At 35.6% G+C, this 26,783-nt stretch overlaps 1 protein-coding gene and 1 long non-coding RNA gene across 3 annotated transcripts in view; one reads left to right on the top strand and one right to left on the bottom strand.

Moving 5' to 3' along the window:
* The window catches only part of MSH4 (mutS homolog 4), a 32,754-nt gene that overhangs the window by 5,245 nt on the left and 726 nt on the right, over positions 1–26,783 (top strand). The window contains exons 3-18 of one of the 2 annotated variants that reach the window (XM_087733902.1): positions 3,732–3,895; positions 6,628–6,738; positions 7,800–7,915; positions 8,547–8,720; positions 11,125–11,297; positions 12,073–12,140; positions 16,066–16,140; positions 16,561–16,625; positions 17,172–17,341; positions 18,856–18,992; positions 19,420–19,523; positions 20,353–20,477; positions 20,747–20,947; positions 22,695–22,813; positions 23,371–23,499; positions 25,005–25,179. In XM_087733902.1, the coding sequence (XP_087590028.1) occupies positions 3,732–3,895; positions 6,628–6,738; positions 7,800–7,915; positions 8,547–8,720; positions 11,125–11,297; positions 12,073–12,140; positions 16,066–16,140; positions 16,561–16,625; positions 17,172–17,341; positions 18,856–18,992; positions 19,420–19,523; positions 20,353–20,477; positions 20,747–20,947; positions 22,695–22,813; positions 23,371–23,499; positions 25,005–25,179 (2,106 nt within the window). The remainder of the gene's footprint in view (positions 1–3,731; positions 3,896–6,627; positions 6,739–7,799; positions 7,916–8,546; positions 8,721–11,124; positions 11,298–12,072; positions 12,141–16,065; positions 16,141–16,560; positions 16,626–17,171; positions 17,342–18,855; positions 18,993–19,419; positions 19,524–20,352; positions 20,478–20,746; positions 20,948–22,694; positions 22,814–23,370; positions 23,500–25,004; positions 25,180–26,783) is intronic. The other variant, XM_087733901.1, reaches the window with a different exon arrangement.
* LOC148052075 (uncharacterized) lies at positions 19–13,313 on the bottom strand. The gene is made up of 2 exons (XR_015699126.1): positions 12,783–13,313; positions 19–2,981 (listed from the first exon to the last, which is right to left on the bottom strand). It is a non-coding gene; the product is annotated as an uncharacterized LOC148052075 (long non-coding RNA).

The raw sequence follows: 26,783 nt of genomic DNA, 5'->3' as shown, positions 1-26,783 counted from the left end.
TAAAGGAAATAGTCCTACTTACATTTCTAACATTATTTTATTAACCATACTTATTTTTTAATGTGTTACAGTAATATACTGAAATGTATTCAAAACACAGAACATAATATATTTTGTACTACAGAGGATGTCTGCCAATGAAAGATCCACGCATAAGGGGAAGTACTACTTTAGATACTGAGTAGATGTTTTGGTATTGCAACCTCTTGTCACTTACTTTGCATTCATGTATAAATTATCAATATAGTTAGAATTCAGACTTTTTCCAAATTGTCCAAAATTGAATTATTTTTGTGGACATGTTAGTTTGTGTGGTGACTGAACTGAAGAGCACAAATTTATGCACATTTCTAATCAGGGTTTCTTTGTAGGTTTGTAATGCATTGTACATCACATATCCTGATGTCATTGTCAAGTTTCTTGATGCAAGCTTTATGCATTTTATGTTGGCATCTTCAAAGGTGTAGAACACTAGTTCTTCAGAAGAACGCTTACACAGTAGGTCATTGGGTGTATGTTTTGCAATGCTTCTTTTGAACAAAGTTCTGTTACAGGGTAATGATGCCTTGTGCCATGTTACCTGTATCTGTGTGCTCTGGTAGCGCAGAAGTAATGGGATTCAAAGTTAGTTCTTCACAGCCTGACTAGTCATTACCAGTTCAGTCTTTAGTGTTCTTAAAGTTATTTAATGGTAATTCTCTGAGGGAATTAAATTATTTAAAAATTGATTAAAAAAAATTTTTATGGCTCTCCGCTTGCTACTGAATTGAACTATTGTTTTTGCGAAATGTAAGTAGTATGAAGTTTGTAATTTCCTACAGCTGTCGTGATCCACAGTTTTCTGTGTGACTACTGCAAGAATTGGGGAATCAAGAGTAACTATGATGTTAAAACCCACAGAGCAGATTTCTCTAGACTTTGTGCAACATAACAATGAAACAAACCCACATCTTCAGTTTCCTTTCATTTTACATGTGTGTTGTCTTGCTTGGAGAAAAGGAGGCTGAGGGGAGACCTTATCGCTCTCTACAGCTACCTGAAAGGAGGTTGTAGTGAGGTGGGGGTTGGTCTCTTCTCCCTAGTAACAAGCGATAGGACGAGAGGAAATGGCGTCAGGTTACGCCAGGGGAGGTTTAGATTGGATATTAGGAAAAATTTCTTTATGAAAGGGTAGTCAGATGTTGGAACAGGCTGCCTAGGGAAGTGGTTGAGTCCCCATCCCTGGAGGTATTTAAACGATGGGTAGATGTGGTGCTTAGAGATGTGGTTTAGTGGTGGACTTGGCAGTGCTGGGTTAACGGTTGGACTTGATGATCTTAAGGGTCTTTTCCAACCTAAACAATTCTATGATTCTATGTGTGTGTGTGCGCGCGCGCATCTATATATTTGTTTATTCTTGCTGTATTGTGTGTGACATTCTTTGATCTTCATTGATCTATATTGAAGACAGCATATCCGGAATATCACATTCTGAAGAACATTGGTTGGTCACTGTATATTTTTTTAGTGTGAAAAACTAACCATCTTGCAAATAAAATTTGTGTCATTACCATACCTAATCTAAAATACTTATTATTATCTTCACCTTTTAGTTGCTTTTAAAAGAAGAGTTAATATTGTGATCAGCTGATGATGATGGGTCAGAGGTTGTTCTGAGTAGAAGATTCAATTACGTTTTCAGCAGGCCTTAGATGAAACTTCGTGTGAATGCTGTTGCTGACATCTTGTGGCCTGCAGAACATAGGTAGAATAAATGAAGGTTCAGGCTTGGTTGTGTGCAACATGAAAGATTTTGCTCACTTGGTAGCCAGTTGCAGTTCAAACAGCCTTTTAAGTGCTTAGATAAACTCTGATTCTGATCTTGCCTTTCCAGATTCCTGGTAGGATTAGTTTTGATTCTTGGGGTACAAATTGAGTTTACTCAGAAGAAGATGGCAGGTTTGGTGTATTATCCCTTCTCAGCAGGATTGTTCTGGTTTGAGAATGCTCTTATTCCATTGCTTTTTGAGAGCGAATTCTGTGAAGAACAAGGGAAGGTAATGGTGGAAAAGAATGTAAACAGTCACTACACAGCAGGTAGAGTTTATTGGTGTTTCAGATCAATAAATATGTCTATGCTATGAAAATCCAATTCCGTTTAGATGTTTTTGAAAGTGTAAATGTGGCATGCCTTGTATATGCAAGTATTTTTCTTATTTTGAATGTTTTAATGGTTATTTAATAGCGGCACCTCTTCTGAACATTTAAGTCAATTCAGGAAGGGTTAAGTGAAGAATCTGTTCAATTCAGCTATTTTAAAGTTTAGTTTAGCTTTCAGCTGAAAGTTGAGAAGATTGAGATCATGAAGGGTTTTTCCAGTTTGTCTGAGAAGTTATACCAAAGTGTATGTAGCAGCTGCTTTTCATAGTGTGGTAATTACTTCAGTATTGCTCAGAAAGTTACAGATTTGCTCATTTGAATAGCACAGTCTTGCAATCTTTGGTCGCAGATTTCCAAACAAAATGTTATTAGTAGCTTCTCCAATAGAATTTGGAAGAACATAACACCATTTTGCAAACATGAAACAAAAATTAGCTGCGGTACTAAAAGAAGCACTGTATACATATTTTTGGTCTTTCACAGATTAAAAGAAGTTCAGTACACCAAATTAAAATGGCGTCACCCCGTTAGTTAAATGTCATGCTTAGGAAGTACTGTGACTTAGCACTTCAGAGCGGTGCTTCTTAAATAGTGGAGCATAACTTGGTGTGTGGGTACTCCATTACTATTGGTTAAGACATATTGTTGCACAGATCTGTGATGGCAGGCACCCAGAGGGAAGCTGGGGAGAAGTGGGAGGATCAGCTTGTTTTGTCCAGCTTCTTATCCCCCCAATGCTGATTGCAGATGATACCTCATCTCTGAGACTGTCCTTGTTGGCTCACAGCTTAGGTTTTAGGCACTGAAACAGTAATCCTGTTGTTGGTGTTGCGGAGAGATAGCTGCATATTTGAAGAAGGAGGTGAGATTAGTTGAGTTTGTGATGATACTTGGGAAGATTTAAGCCAAACCAATTTTATGGTACTAAAACTGTTTTTAAAAAAAAAACCAAAATGAAAATCAAACCATTGGGTCTCAAGCATACTGTAGATATGTATTTTTATAATAGTTTAATAAGTTTAGTGTAAAATCAGATGAAACATCTCTCTCTCCCCCCCCCCCCCCAAGACATTTCTTTCCCCTAACTTGACGAGATCTAAGCCACCTTGATCAGAGTTGTGCTTTTAGTGGAATATTAACTTACAGTATCTCTCTGCAGTTAATACACTTGATTTTAACTGGAGCTAATAGCTACACATTGTTTTGAATTTAAAATGGCAAATGTTTAGTAATAGCCATGCCTTTTGGCATGTACTAAGCATCTTTTTTGTTTAGTACAGAGATAGTGACACAGAAACTATATTTTCACTTGCTACAGGAATGTGGTTAGTTCTGACAATCTTAATGCATTCAATCAGTCTTTTAATGTAAGAGTATGATGTTCATACTTAGGAAAGTGTGCCTTGTCTGTATTCTATGGCAAGTAAGGAGTTCGACAACCAGGACTTTTAATTTTTAACTAAGTTTGGTAAATTGAAAGGGCTTTCCATGGATATGGGAATGTAAACACATATTTCACTTGGAATGTCAAAGTATGATTCTGTGAATGTAAAGTAGTGGCTTGTAACTGAATATATGCAACTGTTTTACAGTTACATCCTCATCTACAGTCTCTGCTCATACTGTTGCATCAGTTATTGTGGCTGTAGTAGAAGGAAGAGGCCTTGCCAGAGGTGAAGTAGGAATGGCCAGTATTGACTTAAAAAATCCGGAGGTGATGTTATCGCAATTTGCAGACAATACAACTTATGCCAAGGTACTGTTGCGTACTTAATTGCTATATCCCTTACAGGCTAATTATTGTGACTTTCTTTCTTAAAAAAACTTAATGACTAATGGGAAATTAAATTTTTAGTTTGTAGAAGAAATTTCTCAAAAGTGGAAGTAACAAGTTCTAGAAAGTGTGAAATGTTGAAAGGACTGCTATTTTCTCTACTGTGCCTCAGATTTTAGATAAGGAGGAAAATGCTTTGCAAAAGAAAAATAGCCTTTCTGCAAAAAATAGTGTGTTTGAACTATATGAGTAAGATGCCTTGTTTTGAAGAGCATTGGGCAATACATGGTAGTAAAACTTGCAAATATTTTCTTCAGGCAAAACAACTCTGAGAGCAGAACTCCATAAATGTGTGTTTGGGCCAGGGGCGGGGAGTAGGATAACTGTAGGGCTGGCTTTGTATGGTTCCCTAAATATTCCTTCTCAGTTTGGGAAAGGAAATTCACTCAATTTACAGTCAGGTGTTCTGCCTACCAGCACTGCATGCACTACATTAATTTGGAGAGTAATCTCTCTGATTTATGCAACACCAGCATTAATAAAACATCTTACTTAATGGTTTTGTTGTAGTTACGCATGCTGGAAAATAATGTGGCTTGTAGCATCTTTACAATATTCAAAGAAAGAAAAACAAAATTTAATTAGGAGAATAAGTAGATATGACTCAGAATATAAACAACCATCAAATCTATTTACTAAAATATATGTTGTATAATGTCTTTTTTTTTTTTTTTTTTTTTTGTTCACCAGTGCTTTTAAAGCTTATCCTGGTCTTAACACACATAAGTACATATTGAACCTGGCAGCTACAGAAATACTTCTGTAATACACAGTACTAAAACTCAAAATGATATGTGCACCTTGAAAATGTGGGTGCATGAGAAAATGTAGACATTCAGATGATGATGTGGCAACTTAAATAACAATTCACTTAAAGGTTTGAAAGTGAAATACTGATTTGCTTGTACCTAGAAAAAAAAAGAAGTCCCATGTAATCAAAAGAATGATAAGACTAGAATTCTGCAAGGAATCTTCAGATGATTTTTATGGAAATTGTTTAGTAATTTTAACGTTTTCATAAAGATTACAGTTACTTCTAAGAGTAAAAGGCTTTCTTTTTAGCAAGCAGTAGCTGTGTTTAGAGTCTCCCCTGTTGTACTGTGTCAGGGTTAAGAACTGTATTATTGTCCCATGAAATTTATCTTTTTCAAACTGAGAAGTATTTTAGCTGCCCAAATTCCTCCCCCATCCCTTTACTTTTGGTTTTGTCTTGAATTTAATGATAAAATGCAATAACTTCTCTTAAGCCTTTCATACTTTGTCTTTAAATTCTGATAACATGACTCCTCTGTTACTCAGGCTTGTAACTTGATAAATTTACATCTTCTATAACCGCCTGCCAGGCCATGGCCAGATTATTCAGTAGTTTCCTCCCTTACCATTCTAAAAGATGGCATTTTTATTTGTGCACATATCTTCATAGTTTTCCATTTCGATTACCATGTTCTCCATTCTGTGGGCATACTTGATACTGTATTGACCATCCAGTCAAAAAAAAAAAAAAAAAAAAAACAAAAGGGAGAGCTAGTAGTATACAACTACTTTTTCCCAAATGCACTACATGGCCTAGTTTCTTGTCTTAATCTCCAACACCTTTAACAGTCCTGTCTATCTGCTGATGAGCTGTTTTCTTACAGTGTCATTATCTCTGTTTTGTTAGTGATTGATATCAAGTTTATTAGATTTTCTTGTGCCCCCTTTCATTTTTTAATATTCTGTAAATTAATTCATTAAAGTTTTCTTGTATTCTTTAAGTTCCTCAAGATTTGCTTTAACTGTGATGCCTCTGAAAAAAATTTCCTAATGATTATCAGATGTGACAAGCAGTGACAGCTCTCCCTCCCACCCCCCCCAATACCCTTAGATGATTTATTTTGTGTATTCTTTTATGCTTGTTCACCTTTCCATTGTTATCTATCCCTTCTTTCACATCCTAGCTTCTAAATGCCTAAAATATAGTCTGTTTTTTCATGTTTGTCCCTTGAGAATTTGTGGGTGATGATATAAAAGAATATAAATGCATAATGATATTTGTTCTTTCTTATACAGTAAACAAATAGAAAAGCATATAGTGTACTTTCAGTCCCTACAGCAGGTGTGTATAACATAATCAAAGCAAAGTTGGTTTAAATATGCACGTTTTGAGCCATATTGAAAAAGGTAAGATTGAAATAAATGTTATAAGAGGAGATCAGAACAAAGTCTAAAACAAGTCTTAATCAAAAGATTATTACTATTCAGACCTGTTGCGTTTCTTCATCTTCCAGAGAACCGTTAAGTTTTCAGCTGCAAGCCCAGAAAGCTGCCATCTGTTGAAAATAAGTCCTTCTCCCATCATAGCCATGGAATATAGTTTTGGATATTTATCTCTTGCTTCAACGACAAGCATGTTTCTGCATTTAAATAACATGGGCTTTTCTTTTTTTTTTTAGTTTAGTTTAGTTTTATGTATGTTTAGATATCTATCTATAGATACAGATAAACTTGACTCAGTGTAGAAGTTAGCAGAAAATTTGGTCTTTATTTACAAGACTGGAACTGTGATTTTAAAATATAAGGATTCTGTAATTCTTTATTGCTGGTGCATTATTGTGTAAAAATATTTTAAATTATATATGGATTTTTATTGAAATATTTTGATTTTTTTTGTTCAGGTTATTACTAAACTCAAGATTTTAACACCACTAGAAATAATAATGTCAAACACTGCTTGTGATGCAGGGAACACAACAAAATTGTTCAGTCTGATAACAGAACATTTCAAAGTAAGCTCTTAAATTTCATTCCCTATTTTAGAGTTCTTGTTGATCACTTTTATATGATTGTTGATTTGAGAGTTTTCCACAACTTCTAAAACCTTAAATGCAGTCAAATTTTGTTTTCTATGATTTTCGGGCCTAATTTTACCATGGTGAAGAAAAACCTAAATGCAACTCCAACGCTGCTAGTTCTAATGCTGACAATTACAGAGATAAGTATATTACTGATTAAAGCTGGAAGTTTTGAATTCGTGGCATTGAAGTAATTTGAGCAATATTGAACCTAGGAAAGATTCAGAGATGAAAAAAATCAAGCATTTTCCTTTGCTGCTGCTTTGTTCTCTCAACCTGATAAATAGATGGGGCCAATGTATCACAGAATAGGAAAAAGAGCACTGGCAGGGTAAAAGAGGGTGAGATGAACTAGTATATGTAATTTGAGTATTAAAACCTCAGAATTTTTAAAAAACTGTATTAATTACTACTTGAATTGCTTCCATGTCTACACTGCTGACGGGTTCTTCACAAGTCCTCTTCTACTTCCTGAGCTTTCCCCTCTTGCATACATCATTTGCGCATTCCACGCGTTCAGTTACATGGACCTGTATATCTTTATTCCCTATTTACCATTGAAGGCTTGACAATGTTCCCTTGGGCTTAAACCTTGTCAAGGGAAAACTGCAGTTTGAATGTGAGCATCGATGCTAGCAAGAAAATAATTCTTCCTGAAAAGTCATTAATTTTAACCAAATCCAGGTTAAATTCAAAATTTGGAGTAGCTGGTTCTTGAGAGGAAAATGAATACCCAAGAAAAAGCCTATGTTAATTTGCTCAAAACACTAGTATGAGCCTTTTTATATGTACTCGCTACCAGAGAGAAGGAAAGATGAGTGACAATAGTGTGGCTTGCTTGTGCTAATAAGCTAGAATGAGTACTTCTACAAAGTCAGATTGCTGAATGACTTGGTAGATTTTCTTGGAAACACATATCACTAGAAAAATAGAGAAGTCTGATGAAAAATTCTCTAACCTTTTAAACTATTTGCTTTTCCCCCACATCTTCACAGAATGTGACTTTTACAACTGTCCAAAGAAAATACTTCAATGAAACAAAGGGTTTGGAATACATAGAACAATTGTGTGCATCTGAATTCAGCACCATTTTCATGGAGGTTCAATCAAAGTATGTTTAAATAAGGAAAAAGCATGCTGTGTCCAGATAAGTTTTTAACAGCTTTTTACATACTTAGTATACAAGTTTGTGGCTCGTTGCAGAAGTTAGAAAATCATAACAGAGCTGTTCTTTTCTTTTGCCCTCCAGTGTCTCTGATATATCTAGAAACTTAAATAGAAAGCCCATTACAAGGTTCTTTTTTTTTGAGTTTTCACAGCTTTCCACTTTCTCGTTTTCATTCTTTCCTTAAAGATACAACTTAACAGCTACGATTGCCTTTCTTTCTGGCCTCAGCAAATGTTTTCCTTGTACCAACAATTTTAAGTAGTGATACTTGGTGACCTGGGTCTTCATTTCAAGTCACGTGTAACTACTGAAATATATATGCTTACAATACCAGCTATGTAGTGTGGGGTGTCAAGTGTATGGAGACTCAAACATCCATGAATATTTGATTTACATGCATGTATGTGCACTATACATGAGTTAGTGCATACTTAGAACATACTGCTTTTTCAGTGCTATCAATGCCACTAGTTGTCAAGGAGAAGTGTGAATATGATTTCTGTAGAGCACCGCTTGGTTTTGTGGTATTTAAATAGCACTATTCAACATTTATTAAAGATTGTTTCTTTCCAAGGTACTACTGTCTTGCAGCTGCTGCAGCTTTGCTAAAATATGTTGAATTTATTCAGAATTCAGTTTATGCTCCTAAATCACTCAAAGTACGTTTCCAGGGGAGTGAGAAAACAGCTATGATAGATTCATCATCAGCACAAAATCTTGAACTAGTAATTAATAACAGAGATTCTCGGTAAGGATATTGAAGTTTACAAATTACACTTTTATGAAGTTGTATTTCACCACGTTTCCTTGACGTTTGTGTCAAAGAGCGGACCATTATATTTATTTGTGTATGACAGAACTTATATACCATTCAGAGCTGTTAAAAAATACTTGGACGGAGAATTGCATTACAATTCAGCACAAAATTTCTAGCATAGGAAATCCTACAAGTGAATTGCAGGAAGAGATGATACATAGTCATCTTTACATTGATGTCTATATTTTATTCAAACTTATAAATGATGTTGATGGAATATTTCACGTTGTGGAATGAAAGAGGCAACAGTTCCGCAAGGAGTTGCTTATGTTGAATTAAAATGCCTAGGTTTTATTCATTTTACACAAGTTAAACACTCCAGGCTGAACGGGTGTTTTGTTTTCCTTTAGCTCTAAGGAATAGTGGCAAACAAAGTCATTTCTATAATGATGGTCACGTGCAATGTGGTAGTTGATTGCATGGTAGCTCCCCACAATGAGAAGAGTGCTTGGAGCACTTCCTTCACCAGCAGTTACTTGCCTTCTAGGCAGAAGAAGCTGCAGGGCTTACCTTCTCAAGACTGTTATGCTTCTGGTTAGAAAGAGAAAGACTTGGAACTTGAACTTTGCTGCCTGCCAGGTTCTAAGATCCCCCTCTGTTTAAAAGTCCACTCGTCACCCTGATAGAAAAAAGGGAGCCTGGAGATTCGTTGCTCTCCCAAGTATTACTCACAAGAGCTTTCCACTTCAAGAGATGTCATAGAATATTGAATGGCTTGGATTGGAAGGGACCTTTAAAGATCATCTAGTTCCAACCTTCCTGCTGTGGGCAGGGACATCTTTGACTAGATCAGTTGTCCTTACCCTTCTGCCACTGCTCTTTTTTTTTTTATTTTTCTTTTATCTTTTTAAAAATTTTTGTGGGGATCGTGGAGTACACAGATCTGTTCTTCAGAAGTGGGTGGTAACTATAGTTTCTTTCTGTCATGCTCTGCCCCCAGTTCCTTCTTGTTTGCTCCGTTGCTTCATATGTAACTGCAGGAGGCAGCCACTCTAAGATTCGTATACTCAGAGCAGTATTTCTCTGAAAGCTGCTCCTAATTCCACAGATGGTTTTGAGAGGAAGGAGGTCACAGGAGGAACTGAGCAACAGTAAACCGCTTTAAGGTTCTCTTTTTTTTAGCATTATTGCTGCAGAATTTTTGCTGACCCAGTGGCAAGTTTGAATCAGGCCATACACAGCTATTTCCCTTACGTGGATCTTACCCCTAAAGCCTGGTTAGATATCTTTGTATCAGATATTAACAGGTAAAAGTTAATAGTACAGGCACACACCAGAAGCACCTAAATCAAGTTCTTGTGCTAGTATTCATTCTGGAGGGGCTTGTCTCTGTTCATTTAGTGTATAGGGAAATGAGCCTTCCGTTGCTTAAAGGTAGGCAGCGTGGATACTATCCCAAATGTAGAGTTCCCCTTAAGTGTTGTCATGAATTGCATCTTATGGTAAATGTCCTTAATAAAACTGGGTTTTAATTTCCACCTTTTTTAATTCTCTTGACTATTGCTTTGTTTTTTTATACTATGGTATTTCAGGAATTTCTATACTATCTATCTATCTGTATGCTGTTTGTTTTGTATACTTGTATCAGATTTCTTCCTATTCAAGTTCTGTTTTCAATCAATATGTTTATATGGCCCCAGTGTTCTCATTTCCCATCTTTCAAGCCAACAGCATTGAAGGTTTCAGGTTTCTAAAACTCTTTAGGTATGTACTAGATGTAAATATTATAGGCTGTTTATTTTAAACAGATACAATCAATCCTTAAGTGTGAGACCCTGAGATGTGTAACATGCAAAAGCCATGAACATGAAAATAATATTTATAAATCATAAGCATGTTATTTGGCTCCTGTATTGACTGTAAGTCAGTTCTTTAAAATCAAAGCTTATTTCTCTCTTGGACTTCTAAGTATTTTAAATCATTTTCAGAAATGTATTTTAATGAAAATGTGCTGAGTAGTATTTGATCTCAGATTATAATTTGTAGGGTTAGTTTGTTTGTTTTTAATTAGCTCAATTGAGAAGAAAAATGTAAACTGCACCACTGCAGTAGGAATGGAATACTACTACAAAAAATGAGGAAAATACTGAGTACAAATGTATTTCTGTACTTTGGAAAATTATATAATGAGGCCTAATATTATATTAAATTACATTAAATTATGTGACTTCCTAAACTGCTGTAGTTCATGTAATATACATGGCAAGGAAGGAGGTGCTAAGCATCCCAAAAGCATGCTTCAAATTTGTAGGATAGTCTTACCTGAAAATGTCACTTGACATTTACCATCTTTATTTTTGTCAGCATATTCTTCACATGTATTTTGTTTTCAAAGGAATGGTCACACGCTTTTTGGTGTCTTAAATTACACTAAAACTCCAGGTGGAAGTCGAAGACTTAGGTCCAATATCCTGGAGCCACTAGTTGATGCTGAAACAATTAACATGAGACTGGACAGTGTTCACGAATTACTCCAGGATGAGGAGCTCTTTTTTGGTCTTCAAGCAGGTAGTAGTTTATTTTTTAATACATAGTATTATGTTTCTTTTTAAACATTTTTTCTAATCTATGAAAGTATGCAGTGTGACTCAGTATGTTTGAAAAGTATTTTTTAAATGATTTGTCAGGTGACACTTATGTAGTGGACACTTAATTTTTTGAAGTAATCTTTATTATGATAGTGATATTTTTCTCAAGTATTTTGCTAAGAGAAGTGAGTTTCTCTGATAAAGTGGGTAGAAGTCAGTGAGCCAGTAGCTTTTTCAAAGAATTTGAGTTTGTCTCTTCATGGCTAGATAGGCACTATGTTGGAAGTATACAAGTATACATAATGTATACATTAACAACAAATAAAGACATTGCTCTTTTAGCACTTGTTGTGTATGTGTATTTTTTTCCCATTGCTTCATAAAACATAGTGGTCCAGACAAATGTAAAAAAAGTATAATACCAGAGTATGAGTTAGTCCACCTGAAGTTGGATCATGTAATCTTAATCTTTATTACAAAAGAAATGATTCAATCTAACAAAAAGAATATTGCTGGATTGATATATGTCCACCTGTACAATAATCAGTACATGCTTAGGTATAGTAAGTATAGTTATGACAAAATAATTTAGATAGCAGTTATTTTTAACCTGTTTTTTGCCCTGGTAAATAATTTGTGAAGATAGAATGAAAGAAAAAGATTAGCCTAAGTATCAGTAATAGTGTGCATTGAAAAAAAATAGATTTTATTACAATTTCAGTTCAGTTTCTGATCTGTTTACTTTTGTTTTACAGTTATTTCAAAATTCCTGGATACAGAACAACTACTTTCAGTTTTGGTACAAATTCCAAAGCAGGATACAGTATGTTTCGAAACACAACTTAGATGATCAGTTATCTGGCTGTAACATGCAATATATAAATGTGATATCTATAACTATGCATGATATGATAAGAAAAAGCCTGCACGTTAAAAAGACATGGAATAATGTTATTGTAGATTGAGCGTATATCTTATTTTACAGCAGTAGAAGATTCTCATAGGAGAATGTTAGAAAAATTTGGGTTTGTTTCAATATCACATTCATCTCAATTTATGCAAATTGACTCTGCAAAATGTTTACTTTTTCATCACTCCCCACCTTTATTCTTCATAAGTGTACACCCTATTTGACAGTACTAGGATGAGAGAGAGGAATTTTCTTCACATCAGCATAAAAGGAAAAAGTGTATAACAGAAATTTATTCTCTCATTTTTGGAGGTTAATACAATTTTTGATAGCCTAAAGAAAATGAAGCATCTTTCTTACTAGAAACTAAATAATTTCTTAGTTTTCATGTAATACAAATCAATAGAAATTAGTCTTTATTGCCTGAAAAATGATTTTGAAAAAGGTTCTTAAGAAGCACTCTGACTTTGCTTAGCTGTGCTTATAATACAGATAAATCTGTATTCAATTACTAAGTCAATCGTGTAAACATACAAAGCCAGAAATGGGACTTACCTGTTAGTTTCCAAGACACAGACGTTGTATGAGCTAAGCACAACTTTTTCATGCAGGAGTTGTGTTTCCTCTGAAAAACAACCAGCTGACAGAAAACAATGTACTCACTTGCACAGCATAAGCAGTACCAAATGAGACAGAATTTTCCCTTACGGTTTCTGTTCTCATAAGCAGAGAACGTTATGTCTCAAGCACACACAGCGAGATACCTAGGTTATGAATACTGTCCGGAAGTCCCTTCTACATCCAGTTGTCAACTTGACCCATGCTTCTCTGTTAACCTTTGAATGCAAGCAATAGGTAATGTATTGGAGAACTGATTACTCTTAAGTTTTCTCAGGGTCCTGTCTCACAGATTAAAAGAGTGCCCTGCTCTTACCAGTTACCTTAAATCACACATCTTACAAGGCAGACCAAAATGAAATGCAGATAAAAGCATTCATCCATAAAAGCATAACTAAACAATAAAGCTATAAATACTTACAACAACATAGTTTAGTTGAAAGACAAGCCATACTTTATCTGCTTATGTTAAGGCTTCATCAGGAAGGTATTTTATCCCTTATCGACTTGGCAGTGGCAGGCGTGGTTTCAGTCTGTGCGAGTGCCTTATGCCTCATGTTGCATCCATTAGATTGCATTCAGGAACTTGACCAACAGAGATGGCTTCCATCACAGATCACCTTTGGGAGAATTACTGAATACACCTTCAGATTCAAGTTCCTTAGAACGCTTCTTTCTTCCTCAGAATTTATAGCAAATTTCCCCTTTGGAGACTTTTAGGACCTTAAGGCAGATTTAATCTTTTGCCTTGAAAATCATGCTGTAATGTGTTTAACCAGGAGATAGTTGTGATTAATTAAACTAAGGTTTCTCTTCCTTCAGCGTGCCAGTGTGTCTTTGTTAGACTGGAGGTCAGCTCCTGTTCATAACTAGTTTTTAAAACAAAAAGGGCCGAAGGGGATATAAAAGCTCACTCCCTCCTAGTGACTATTAAAATGTTTCAAAGAAAGGTTTTTTTTTTCATCAGACCTTGCCTCATATATCAATCCGTACGTTAACACATGCAATACAGATATCAAAACAGGATAAATACATGTAGCTTACTACTGGATCTTGGTTGCGACCAGACCATGATAGTTAACCACAATGAGCTTGAGATAACTGAACCTCAACTTTTTTCTGCTAAGCATATTGTAACCATTCCATTATAAGTTACATTTGCCTACTGTACTTGAGTAGGATATTTCTGCCAATGTTTTTGAGGCTTATGCTTGCCTGTGTTGATGCTGGTATGCCAGCATCATAGATACTTACAACTCTTTCACTTCTCAGTGTCTTCTCACATGCTGCTTAGATAAATGACTTGTCTAATGCCAGTTAAAGAAATCAGGTACAGACTCCAGCAGGACTGTAATGAATGCAGATAAATCTCTTTAATCACATATCCAAAAAGCTGAATGTTTATTCCTCCCAACTTTCCTTGTAGAGATCTGTAACACGAATTAAAGATCAGCTGTATGACTAAAACTGTCAGACTGGATGCCTTTATGTATGCATAGGACCATGTACACCAAACTTCTAACTGCAGTGTTTTCAATCTTGACTGGCTCCAATATAGCAAAGCTTACTGTTCATGCAACAGACATGTTCATTCAAGTGCTAACTCAGTTGCTTTTATCAAATGCTAGATTAACACATTCAGTATGTTCCACTTCCACTCTCCATAAAAAATTTCATTGCAAAATGTTCCATCAGTCAACAGATGAGCTGCTCATCTGAAAAGCCTACACTTTCAGTCACTAGAAGTATGAGTGATATGTTCAACATGAGCGTTCTCTCATCCTAAGATGACCATCAACTGACAATTGTGCTGAGATGTGTTACGTCAAAAATCATGTCATTGGTAAAATCAAGTACTTCCTCTTATGAAATCTGCATATATAAGCAAATTAAAGGTATCTGGACAAAAAAAAACCACCCGGATTTCCTTAAAAGACCATCTTGTCTCAATCATGAAGGATCCTTAGAAGTTGGATCAACATCCATCTTTTGGTGGAAATGATGATCACCTGCTCTGGATTACTTGATCACCCATCTGAAGAACAAATTCAATAGATTCTGTGCCTGATGAAGTTCCAGGCATGTGACAGGTTGATTCCTTCTCTTAGAGGGAGAAGGTACCAGTTTTTTTGGTTTAAATGAATTTCCAGGAAATATAAAAGTTAAACTAGGGCTGATCCACTGACATAGCACTTCAATCTGTAGGACTTACGTCTCAAGCACAAAAACTAAGTCAACCACTTCTCTGAATCGTCATGCTTTACCTATCAGAGTGACTGTGGACAAACTAATTTCAGATGCTGTAAAGGGTCATTAATGAATCATAAAGAAGTCATTAATGAATCATAAAGAAGTAACATTATATAGAAGAGGTATCAACTATGGTTGTATTCATTCATTTTCTCCCTTTGACCCTAAAGTGCAGCATGTACAAAGATCCACTTTTAACACCAGTTCAGTTAAAGTTCCTATAAGAACTATTTTAGCAAAGGTACATTCCATTGTGAGATACCAACTCTTCACGTATTGCCATATCTGTCCTTTTGATGTCTGATTCCATCAAGGGCCTTAGACCCCATATTTATTTGCAGATTATGATTCTTCTGTTCATCCATTTAGCATTGTATAGTCCTATCTTTTACAGAAAACAGCTTTATATAGGAGGTAAGATAAGGCAAGAGATGCCCTCTACCACAAGAGTAGAGTTACTATATACGAACGAGAAAAGATTTGACATGGGGTCATACTCCTGTGTTCATGTTGAAAACTGACACTAGATTTTCTTCGGAACAAAACAATGTGCTTATCTATGTTGGTTTCTCAGAATCTTCTCACATAGTGCATATGTACTGCATATGCTATGCCTTAATATCAGCAGTAAAATTCTTTATCATAAATGTTAATGGGGCATACAAAGCAAGGTAGAATGTGTATGTGGACAAAACATTTTGAAGAGCAGTCATTATTGTAAGCAAAATTTTTAAACATTTATTGGATTTTTTTTTTAATTACATGGGCAGATGTTTAAGGATATAAATACATTAACCAAAGATAACTCAACTAAATTGGGTTATGTTGTGATTAACAGCATTTATGAAAAGGGCTATGCTTCTTAATTGCGATGCATAATGTATTCACTTTTAAAGAGCCTACAAGCTATGTAGAGCTTGTATAGAGCAGACATACAAACACCTCCAATATTTGTAAAATTTTTCAACAGGTTAAAACTGCTGAATCAAAAATAACTAATTTAATCTACTTGAAGCATACTCTAGAACTTGTGGAGCCTCTGAAAGTAAGCCATCTCTGTCTTTTTTTTTTGTAAAGTACAGACCGTTTTGTCCTTACTTTTATACAGTGCAGTTTGTTAGATTTCTTAGAATATAGAATATCTCAAGTTGGAAGGGACCAATAAGGATCATCAAGTCTAAAAAAAAAATAAATTATATCTTACTGAACACAGTATTGCTAACATAGTCTGTTACTCTTAAGCCAATTGAAATACGCATTTGAGTCTAATACTCGTAAGAACTAGATTCCTACCATTACCTGAATAATTGATTTTCTAACAAATATTTAACTGAAACTCCTGCTCAGATTCCGTAAGCTGTGTATGCAACTCCTAATAAGCCTCAGTGAATCTATGAACTTTCAGTCCTTTAAAAGGGCTACAAAAAGAAGTAACTGTTCATGTCCATGTTTTAATCTTCAACAGGCTGCTTTAAGAAGCTGTAACACACCACTGCTAAAGGCTTATTACAATTCTCTTGAAGATACAAGGTATTTATCATAATACTTTAGCTGGTATGTTAGAAACTCTCATCTTAAGAATGTCTGTAAGATTAAAGATGTTGCATCTGTGCTTATTTGTAGTTACAGGTATAGCTCAATTCTTTCGCCTAAAAGCTGATTTTAATTGTCAAAAATTCTAATTTTCAACAAACAAACAAACACAGGGGAAAAAGCAAAACAGAAAGTTAGCTGTGATACTGCAATTGCTGATGAACTGCACTCCATTAGAAATAATTCTGAAAAGACAGAAGTAGCAGTTTCCTAGAGTCCCCATAATAATGCAAAATTCAACTGTTGCCTGTCTGTTTGAGAAATAATTTCTGTCCCCCAAGGATTTGTATGACATCTTTGGTCAGACTTGGGTATATACTTCATTCTGAGGCAAAAATAGACATGAAATTTAGTGTTTGATTTTAACAGTAGATAATTTGCTTCAGTTATTTGTAATACTCTTATTTGTAATTTTGGGATGATATTGCAAATAAAAATAATAAAGTATTATGTAGCTAATTAGCAATACAACTAATATTGCAGATTTGGAATTATACTTGAAAAGATTACAACTGTAATTAATGATGATACAAGGTACACAAAAGGATGTCTGAGTATGAGGACCCAGAAATGCTATGCTGTGAAGCCTAACATCAATGAATTCCTTGACATAGCTCGTAGAACATACACAGAAATTGTTGATGACATAGCAGGTATTTCTAAACCAAGATTTTTATTTATTTGGAGTTCAAAGTACATTGCACCTGGCATATAGAAGCCATGTAGTCATATGTATTATAACCTTCTCATATGTAAAAAGTATTTAGTATTAGTATAAACTGGTTGTCACTGATAAGTAACTGAAGTACTTTTGAGATACATATTGAGATTCTCCTTTTGTAGATAAAAACTCAGTTTTATTTTAATGAAGTTGAACAATTATATTGTGATTCCTGTATTTAAAACTGTTGCTCCTTATCCTCTAAAAGTACAAAAAAGTTAAAGTAATGTAACAGAATGATTCCAACTAAAACATTCTGCATAAAACACGTAAATCTTTGTTTTAGCTTCTTGAATTAAAATATCTGAGTTCTTTGTTCTTTATATTTTAAGCAGTCATGGTCTATCTGTGGACTACTTTTTAGCCAAGCTATTAAGAGTTGGAAAATACGAATGAAAGGAATTTTAGCATAATGTCTGTTACTGTGCTTTAGTAACCTTCCTGTTTATCAGTAAGTCAAAACAGAAGAAAAAAAATTATCTTCTGGAATGGATCTCCTTTTTTTAGTATAAAATGTTGATATCTAGCTGAAGGACCATCTTCTTAGTTTACTGCATAATTGGGAACTAAAAAGAGCACCAGAAACTTTAGCATCTGTCGTATGTTGTGAGCTTCTTGTTTCAAGGTTCTCTCTGTGTTCAAGGCCAGCTTGGATGGGGCTTTGAGCAAGCTGATCTAGTGAAAGATGTCCCTGCCCATGGCAGGGGGTTGGACTAGATGATCTTTAAAGGTCCCTTCCAACCCAAACCATTCTATGATTCTATATCCAGAATGTCCTCAGTTGCTAGTCTACGTGGTGAGTGGTTGGAACATGAGAGTGGGGAAGCTTAGAGCAATGAGCAGCAGGGAAACACCACTAAGTAACTTCATCCTCTCTTCTCACAGGAGTGCCACACTATTACCCTCTTTGCAGTATTCCTCTATCATCTAACAATTTCCCACATATGGTATCTTCTCAGCTAGGAACAAAGTGGATTTAAGGGGGGATTACAAATGTAAAGCATTACCCTCAGTCTGGGGAAAGAAGATTGCTCAGAATCATGAACTGCTTAAAAACTGAGAGTCCCTAGTCTACAGTTCATATTCTGTCTCCTGATTAGACACTGACGCTAAGTGCTTGAGCAAACTTTCCTTTCCATAGTTAGGCCCACCTGGGAGTTGGTTAAGTGCATGAATTGTCTTTAAAGAACACATTAATTTATCTGATTCTCCACTGGAATTTTTTCCCAATAGCTTTATGCAGCCAGATTTGTTAGATTAATATGTTACTTAAATAACTCCCTGGAGACCCACGTCCAAGGCCTTTTTGTCACGTTACTTACCTGACACATTCACGCCTATAAATCACATTAACAGTATGCATCTTTGTACCAACACAAACATGTATGTCTGTGTATGCACATGAATGTATGTAATTTGACTCAAATCTTTATTTGTGGTATGTAGGTATGATAACACAACTTGCAGAAAAGTACAACCTACCAATGAAAACAAGTTTCAGCTCTGCTCGTGGATTTTTTATCCAGATGAATGTTGATTGTTCAACATTACCCAATGGCCAACTTCCTTCTGAATTTACAAAGGTATCTGTACTAGATATGTTTCTTCATATGTTTGTATATTTAATGTATATAAAAATGTATAATACATTATTAAAAGACACATACAGTAATTTAAGCAACAATTAAAATCATTTCAGTGAAGATATCTAGAAGTAAATGAAGGTATCATTAGTATGTTTTTATAACTGCTCTATTTCTAGTTATACTTAATATAGTCAGAAATGTGCAATTACATGCAATTATGTTGTGTGTAAATATAAATTTGCATGTCTTGCTGATAACTGCATTCTCTTATATGGATTTTTCATAAAAATTTATATGGGAACAATGAAACCAGGCATTGTTTTTTCCACTTTTCTCCCCTGTATTGTTCCCAGTCGCTTTGTAGAAATTGTTTTTGTTTCTGATAATGTGGCAAGTTCTTATTGTTGGTTTGAATTCCCTGTAGATCACTAAAATGAAAAACACATATAGCTTCACTTCAGCAGATTTAATAAAAATGAATGAAAGATGTCAGGAGTCCCTGAGAGAAATATATCATATGACCTACTTGTAAGACCATTTAAAACTATTTAATATTTGCTGACTACATTTATTTTGTCCAATTAACAGCTAATTACATGTTTTCTTAAAGCTATCTTTCTGTTAAGTTATGGCTACTTACAGAAATAATCTAAAGCAACACTGATCAAGTGTACTTCCTGAGACAAAAAAACCCACAAAATGCGTATTGTATTAAATGTGATTACAAACATATAGGTGTTTATTAATAAGGGTGGCCATCATATTTATTAAATTTTCATGGGTGAATTATCTACACAAAATGGCACAATGAACGTGTATAGTTTTGTAATGCAAAATCGTGACTTCTAATCAGTTCCTTGCATTTACAGCAGTACCGTCTGTTTCTGTATTTTGTCCTTGCTGCATGTCATGTTGCTCTGCTATTTCAGAAGACTTACTAAGTGTAATGTTGCATGTCAATTTATGGAAATTCTTTCTAGAAACCATGTGGAGTTTTTATTAACCTGAAGGCCTAAGGGAATTAGAGTCACATTTGTTGTGTTAATAAAACATACTTGATTCCATAGCTATATTTTTAGTTCATTCTCTTTGTGAAGCTTTCTTATGAGCTGTTGGTATTTGAGCTATGTGTCCTGTGTCTGATAGCAGAATTTGATCTGAGATGATGGTATAAGATCTTAATTTGCTTCAAAGAAATTTATACATTCGCTTGCATCTGGCAGAGATGATTGCATGTTAGGAGTAACCTCCCATCCTAATGTATGCAGTATGAACATTATTAACTTGCTTTATTTCTGTAAGTTGTATAAAGGGACAGTATGTACTGTGCAACAACTAAATCAGTGTCTTATTTCAGAATAGTGTGTAAACTACTGAATGAGATCTATGAACACATTCATTGCCTGTACAAGCTGTCTGACATTGTGTCAATGCTGGATATGCTGCTTTCATTTGCCCATGCCTGCACTCTTTCTGATTATGGTACGTTTCTTTTTTGATTTCCTCATGGGCCAGATGAAGACCCTCCTGTTGGAGAACATTCAAGCTGTTTTGTCTGGTTCTCCGTTGCTAAGCCCATGTCATTTAGTTTTCTGGATCTCAGTAGGCTTTAAGTGAGTGTCTCTGGTCGATCCTTGCCAGCTTTGTGCTGATGCTCTGCAAGAATTACTTTATTTCAAAATGCACTAGTTTAATAATGTAAAGGTTTTCATACTAACTCTGCAGTGTTTTATATCCTTTTTCTCATTTAGTTCGTCCAGAATTTACAGATACTTTAGCGATCAAGCAGGGATGGCATCCCATTCTTGAAAAGATAGCTATGGAAAAACCTGTGTCTAACAACACATATCTGACAGAGGGTAACAATTTTGTCATTATTACGGGACCAAATATGAGTGGAAAATCAACGTACCTAAAACAGATTGCTCTCTGTCAAATTATGGCACAGATTGGTGAGTAAGAGTCTACTGTATTAGTAAATCTTCTGCAGCACATTTATTGTTTTTTAGTTAAAAATATTTATGAAGTTGAATGATTTGGCTTCTGGAATAAGATTCTGTCTAAATAGTAACAGGTGATTTTTAGTCTGTTTGCTCCTACCACCCCTTGTGTCACTAACAGAGGCCACTGCAAGGTTTTGGGTCTGCCATTGGAAACTTATGGGGCCCCATCTGTGCATCTGGAAGCCTCCCCAGTCTGTCTTTAGGAGAAGCACAGTTGTATGCTTCAGTTCTTTGGAGCACCTTAACCCAGTCTAGCACCTCATGCTAGATTAATAGCGAGTGTCCTTGCAGTATGCCTGTTGGGCTACATATATGTTAGTCATCCAAAAGAAACAGATGAACTTGAGCATGCCTCAGTTATGTAGAGAAACATGCTTGCAGCCAAGTAGAATTAATAGATAAATAATCAACTACTTCAAATAAAAGTAGTAATAAGTACTGTAAGGTTCTATCACTAAAATTATAAAAGTAAACCAAATATTTCTAAAGTCTAACTGCGACTTATCCCTATACTCAGGAATTCCTCATGATTTTTACCTTAAAGATAAAGGTAAGGCTGGTAGCACAGGAGAAAGATCTTCATAGAATCATAGAATCGTCAAGGTTGGAAAAGACCCTTAAGATCATCGAGTCCAACCGTTAACCTAACACTGCCAAGTCCACCACTAAACCATATCCTCAAGCACCACATCTATCCGTTCTTTAAGTACCTCCAGGGATGGAGACTCAACCACTTCCCTGGGCAGCCTGTTCCAATGCTTGACAACCATTTCGGTGAAGAAGTTTTTCCTAATGTCTAACCTAAACCTCCCCTGGCGCAGCTTGAGGCCATTTCCTCTCGTCCTGTCACTTATTATTAGGGAGAAGAGACCGACCCCCACCTCGCTACAACCTCCTTTCAGGTAGTTGTAGAGAGCGATAAGGTCTCCCCTCAGCCTCCTCTTCTCCAGACTAAACAACCCCAGTTCCCTCAGCCGCTCCTCATAAGACTTGTGCTCCAGACCCTTCACCAGCTTCGTTGCCCTTCTCTGGACACGCTCCAGCACCTCGATGTCCTCCTTGTAGTGAGGGGCCCAAAACTGAACACAGTACTCGAGTACACCGTAATAGGCTGACCCTGACTCTACTAGAATGAAACTACTTAGCAGTGGAGAATAAAATTTGTCCACCATGTGTTTGTGGGTCCAGTCCTGAACAACTGCAAGTTTTTCAGGACTTGCTCTCAAAAACATGAGTTTAATATGAATAAAGGAGACTGTAAAGTCTTTTGGCAGGTTTTCTGTTCTTTTCTATTCAATGAAACTAATAAGCCTGAAAGTCTGATAAAGGCAATATAATCTTGGTTTTGGGAAGCTAAGATTTCTTGGGATTAGTAACTCAATGGCTACAGAAATGTAAATTAATCCTAGTGTTTATTCTCACTTTTGCATCCCTTTAGACTGACACACAGCTTCAGGCATATGATTTCTTAATGTTTTACTGATAAGCTTCTTTAATTAAGGTATCTATATAATAATTTTTTCTTATAAAGTAATAGTAAGCATAATCTTATGAAACTTTATAGAATAAGATACATTCTCTACAGTGCATAAAGACCAAGTGTAAAACTGGAATTTTTTTTCCCCACTGACATATTGAGGCAAATTGGCATTTGTCACACTGATATGAGAAAACTTGTATTTTACTTGTTTTGTAGGTTCTTATGTCCCAGCAGAGTATTGTTCTTTTCGAATCGCAGAGCAGATTTTTACCAGAATAGGTATGGATGATGATATAGAAACAAATGCATCAACATTCATGAAGGAAATGAAAGAGGTATTAAACATAGCTAATCCAGGGTCCAAGGCCCATTTTTACTGTTAAGCTAATAGGAATTGTACTAATGTATTTCCACTGAAAGAGTGTACTTTGAAAAGTAGTCAAAAATTCAGCTTTCATCTGTTACTTTGATGATAAACCACAGAAAACCGGGCATATTAAAAAAAAATAAAAAAAGATATCCCAATACAAGTAAAAATCAGTGTTCTGTTGGACAGTAGTTTCAACGTTTTGTTATTTCTTAGACCTTAAATGATTATTTCTAGGAGCCTAAGCCCTTTCAATTCCCTCTCCCAAACTGATATGATTTTGAGGGAAAGTGATATGTTCAATGGAAAAGAGAGTGCTGTAGTATGAGTCTTCGCTTGATTAGAATTGACAGCTATTTGAAATCTGTGAAAAGCTAAAATTTGTGGATCTGACAAGATCTTTTTAAATTTCTGCATTAAGTTTCATCTGAATAACACAAAGTATTCCCATTAGCAGCAGTATTCCTCTTAGGGTTTTTAAAAAATGCATTTATAGGAATGATAACACATTGAATATTTTCCTAGATAACATACATCATACAAAATGCTAATGACAAATCACTCATCATAATTGATGAACTTGGCAGAGGTACCAGTGCTGAAGAAGGTATTGGCATTTGTTATGCTGCCTGTGAATATCTGTTGAATTTAAAGGTAATTGTTTTGAAAAAAATTTAAACCTTATAATTATTTTGTCATGCTGAAAGTAAATATAGTATTTTTTTCATAATTTAACTTCAGTTTTGTAGAGATTTCTTGCCTAAATATGATCTTTTTCATAACTATTGAACAGTAAGAATTACAGTGATAGAGAAAAAATGCTGACATAAACTGCACTTCTGTTCACTGGTTGTAGTTTAACCCCAGTAGGCAGCTAAACACCACCCAGCCACAGTGGGATGGGGGAGAGAGTCGGAAGGGTAAAAGTGCAAAAACTCGTGGGTTGAGATAAAGACAGTTTAATGGGTAAAGCAAAAGCTGCGCACACAAGCAAAGCAAAACAAGGAATTCATTCACTACTTCCCATCGGCAGGCAGGTGTTCAGCCGTCTCCAGGAAAGCAGGGGTCATCACGCGTAACGGTTACTTGGGAAGACAAACGCCATCACTCCGCATGTCCTCCCCTTCCTTCTTCTTCCCCCAGCTTTATATGCTGAGCATGACGTCATATGGTATGGAATACCCCTTTGGTCAGTTGGGGTCAGCTGTCCCAGCTGTGTCGCCTCCCAGCTTCTTGTGCACCCCCAGCCTGCTCTGTGGTGGGGTGGGGTGAGAAGCGGAAAAGGCCTTGATGCTGTTCAAGCACTGCTCAGCAACGACTAGAACATGGGTGTGTTATCAACATGGTTTTTGGTCACAAATCCAAACCATAGCCCCATACAACATGCTATGAAGAAAATTAACTCTATCCCAGCCAAAACCAGTACACTGGTCACCATCTCTTTCCAACTTGCTTGCAAGCTTGCATTTCTGTCTAGACAGAGAATAACCCAGTCTCTTTAGTTTTGCTTACTACAGCTTTGTATGCTGGAATGTTAAAGGTGAACCTCTCTACCTGGCTGTTATCTTTCCAAAGTACAGTGGTAGTTCCACACAACTTACAAACTGGTCACACAGGTTAGAGGCTTGTTTAGAAAAGTGGAAGATGGTTTTAGATAGGTTGGAAGTTTCACCTCTATTACTAGATATGTGATCAACCTCAGGTTGTTGTCAGCTTTTTGAAGTAAGTGCGTAGGTGTTCAGTTTCTCACCAGAGTTTGTTCAGAGTACTTTTGCGGTTTGGTTTGAAAAGCTCAGATATTTTCTGTAGCTGGTACTTTTGGCAAAACATTCCTTGAGAGTATTAAGGCAACAATTTGACAATCATTCAAATTAACCCTAGTCAAATTTTGTAAGCATTATGGATTTCCTATTACTTCTGATACTCTTTTCCTTCTATTGAGAAAGGAATAGGAGAATCCCAAGTTGGAAAAGATATCCTTGCCAATGGTAGAACTCATCGCTTAAAGATTTTAATTTGCTTTAGTAATTTAAAGACAGCTTTTCAATGTTTTGGAGGAAAACCTGGAGATATGTGAGATCATTTAGTTTTTCTTATTTATTGTAATTTATTCCAGGATCATTTCCAAACTAAATTTTCTTTCTTGTTTCCTTATTTAGGCATTTACGTTGTTTGCCACACATTTCCTAGAACTGTGTCATATAGATGCTTTATATCCCAATGTGGAAAATTACCATTTTGAAGTGCAACATGTGAGAAGCAGTGCTGGAAATAAGGAGAAAATTGCTTACACTTATACACTCTCTAAAGGATATACAGAGGAAAAGAACTATGGTAATGGATTCCACTATGACTTTAACTTAGTAAAGATTATAGAAGATACTATTTCAGTTATTAGGCATCTAACAATATTTTTCTGCTGACAAATTTCTGCTGAGTTTGTATCTCTGTCATAGAGTAACAACTACAGATCTGTAATATGCTCCAAATACTTGTGTGTTTTAAGTAACCGTGTAGTGAGATAGTAGTTTGGGTAGTATGAAGAACTTACTTACATGAAATTTCATAGTGAAAAAAACATTTTAGTAATGTCGGTAGCTACTTGATTCACCTCTCTTTGAATGAGATAAGCCATTCTGAGCACACAGTACTTGAGTTGATTTAATCTCTGCTTGTGGAAGTGAGTGAAAGTTCTGGAGAGACTTAAAGCTGTGAATGCTGAGGTTTGTGTTATGTAAAACTCTTATGTGTCTGCCATAAGTAATGATGTATCTGTTAAAATGCAGCTTGGCCCTTTTTGATTAGCAAAAAGGAATCAAGTTTCTTTAAAAAAGACAGGAATTTTACTGTGTATCAGCCTAAGGCTATTTTGAGAGGTTCCACTAGAGCGTCAGTGTTCTCAGGAAAGCGGGTTTACTTCTCTTTTAACTTTAGAATAAATCATACTGAAGACTGTACAGATTGGCGGATTATGGGTCGATAAATAAGTGAGTGAGAGTATCCCATAACTACATGTTTTAAAGAGTTACAGAAATCCGTATATTTCCAAATACTAGATTCTGAAGTTGGATCCTTGATTTAGGTGACATTTAATCAATAGGAAATTAGCTACACATTACTTTTGCAAGCTAATGGTAACTGAAGACTACAAATTATTCCAGTCAAGCTTCAATTAACTGTACTTAAAACATTTCTTTATTAGAATTTGAGAATAAGTTTCTTTACCTTTGGCAGCACAAGCTCAATTTCAGATGCTACACCACGACTAACTCAGAAAAATCGTATGTTTAGAGAGTATTCTCAGAGAACAGGAGACCTTTAGTAACTCGGTGTTGGTGTTTCGGCTTTACCTTACTTGAGCAAAGTTACATTCTAAGAAAGAGTGCAAGGGCTCTTCTTGACCCTTTTTTGTTTTTAACCCTACAGTATTAAAGCACCCGATGAAGCACAGAATTTCCTCAGAACAGCCAGGGCCACAGGCAAAGGAAAAAGTAAAAAAAATCACGTTAGGGCAGAAAAATATATTTTACATCTCTTTCTTACCCTGACTATCTGGCAGTTTAGCTACTGGCAACAGAGTAGAAGTTGGAACATGACATCCATATCCACTGGATGTCTGGTTTTAATGGAGAACGCATTGAGCACAACCTCAGTATTTTCCAGCCTGCCAAATTAAAAAGCTAAACAGAGAAAGCTGTTAATGCCACTGTGCCATTTTTTTGCTTTAACCCCTAATGTGTTTCATCCTGCCCAATTACAGTATTACCAGCAGTAACTTCACGTGGAAGTGCATCTTAGAGGTGGCATTACAACAAAGTAGACATTTTGTTTTGTAATTCTCAAAAACATATTTGTTTATTTTTAAAAAAAGAAAAAAAAAAGAGACACAAAGAGAAAATGTATATCAAAATTATTTTAATAAAGATTAAAACTTCACC

The sequence above is a fragment of the Nipponia nippon genome, unplaced genomic scaffold, assembly GCF_047370975.1.
Source record: "Nipponia nippon isolate SJK-2023a ecotype South Korea unplaced genomic scaffold, ASM4737097v1 scaffold_5, whole genome shotgun sequence".
Taxonomy (NCBI): domain Eukaryota; kingdom Metazoa; phylum Chordata; class Aves; order Pelecaniformes; family Threskiornithidae; genus Nipponia; species Nipponia nippon.
The sequence above is the reverse complement of the archived record's forward strand: the minus strand, read 5'-3'. Positions and strand labels throughout refer to the sequence as shown.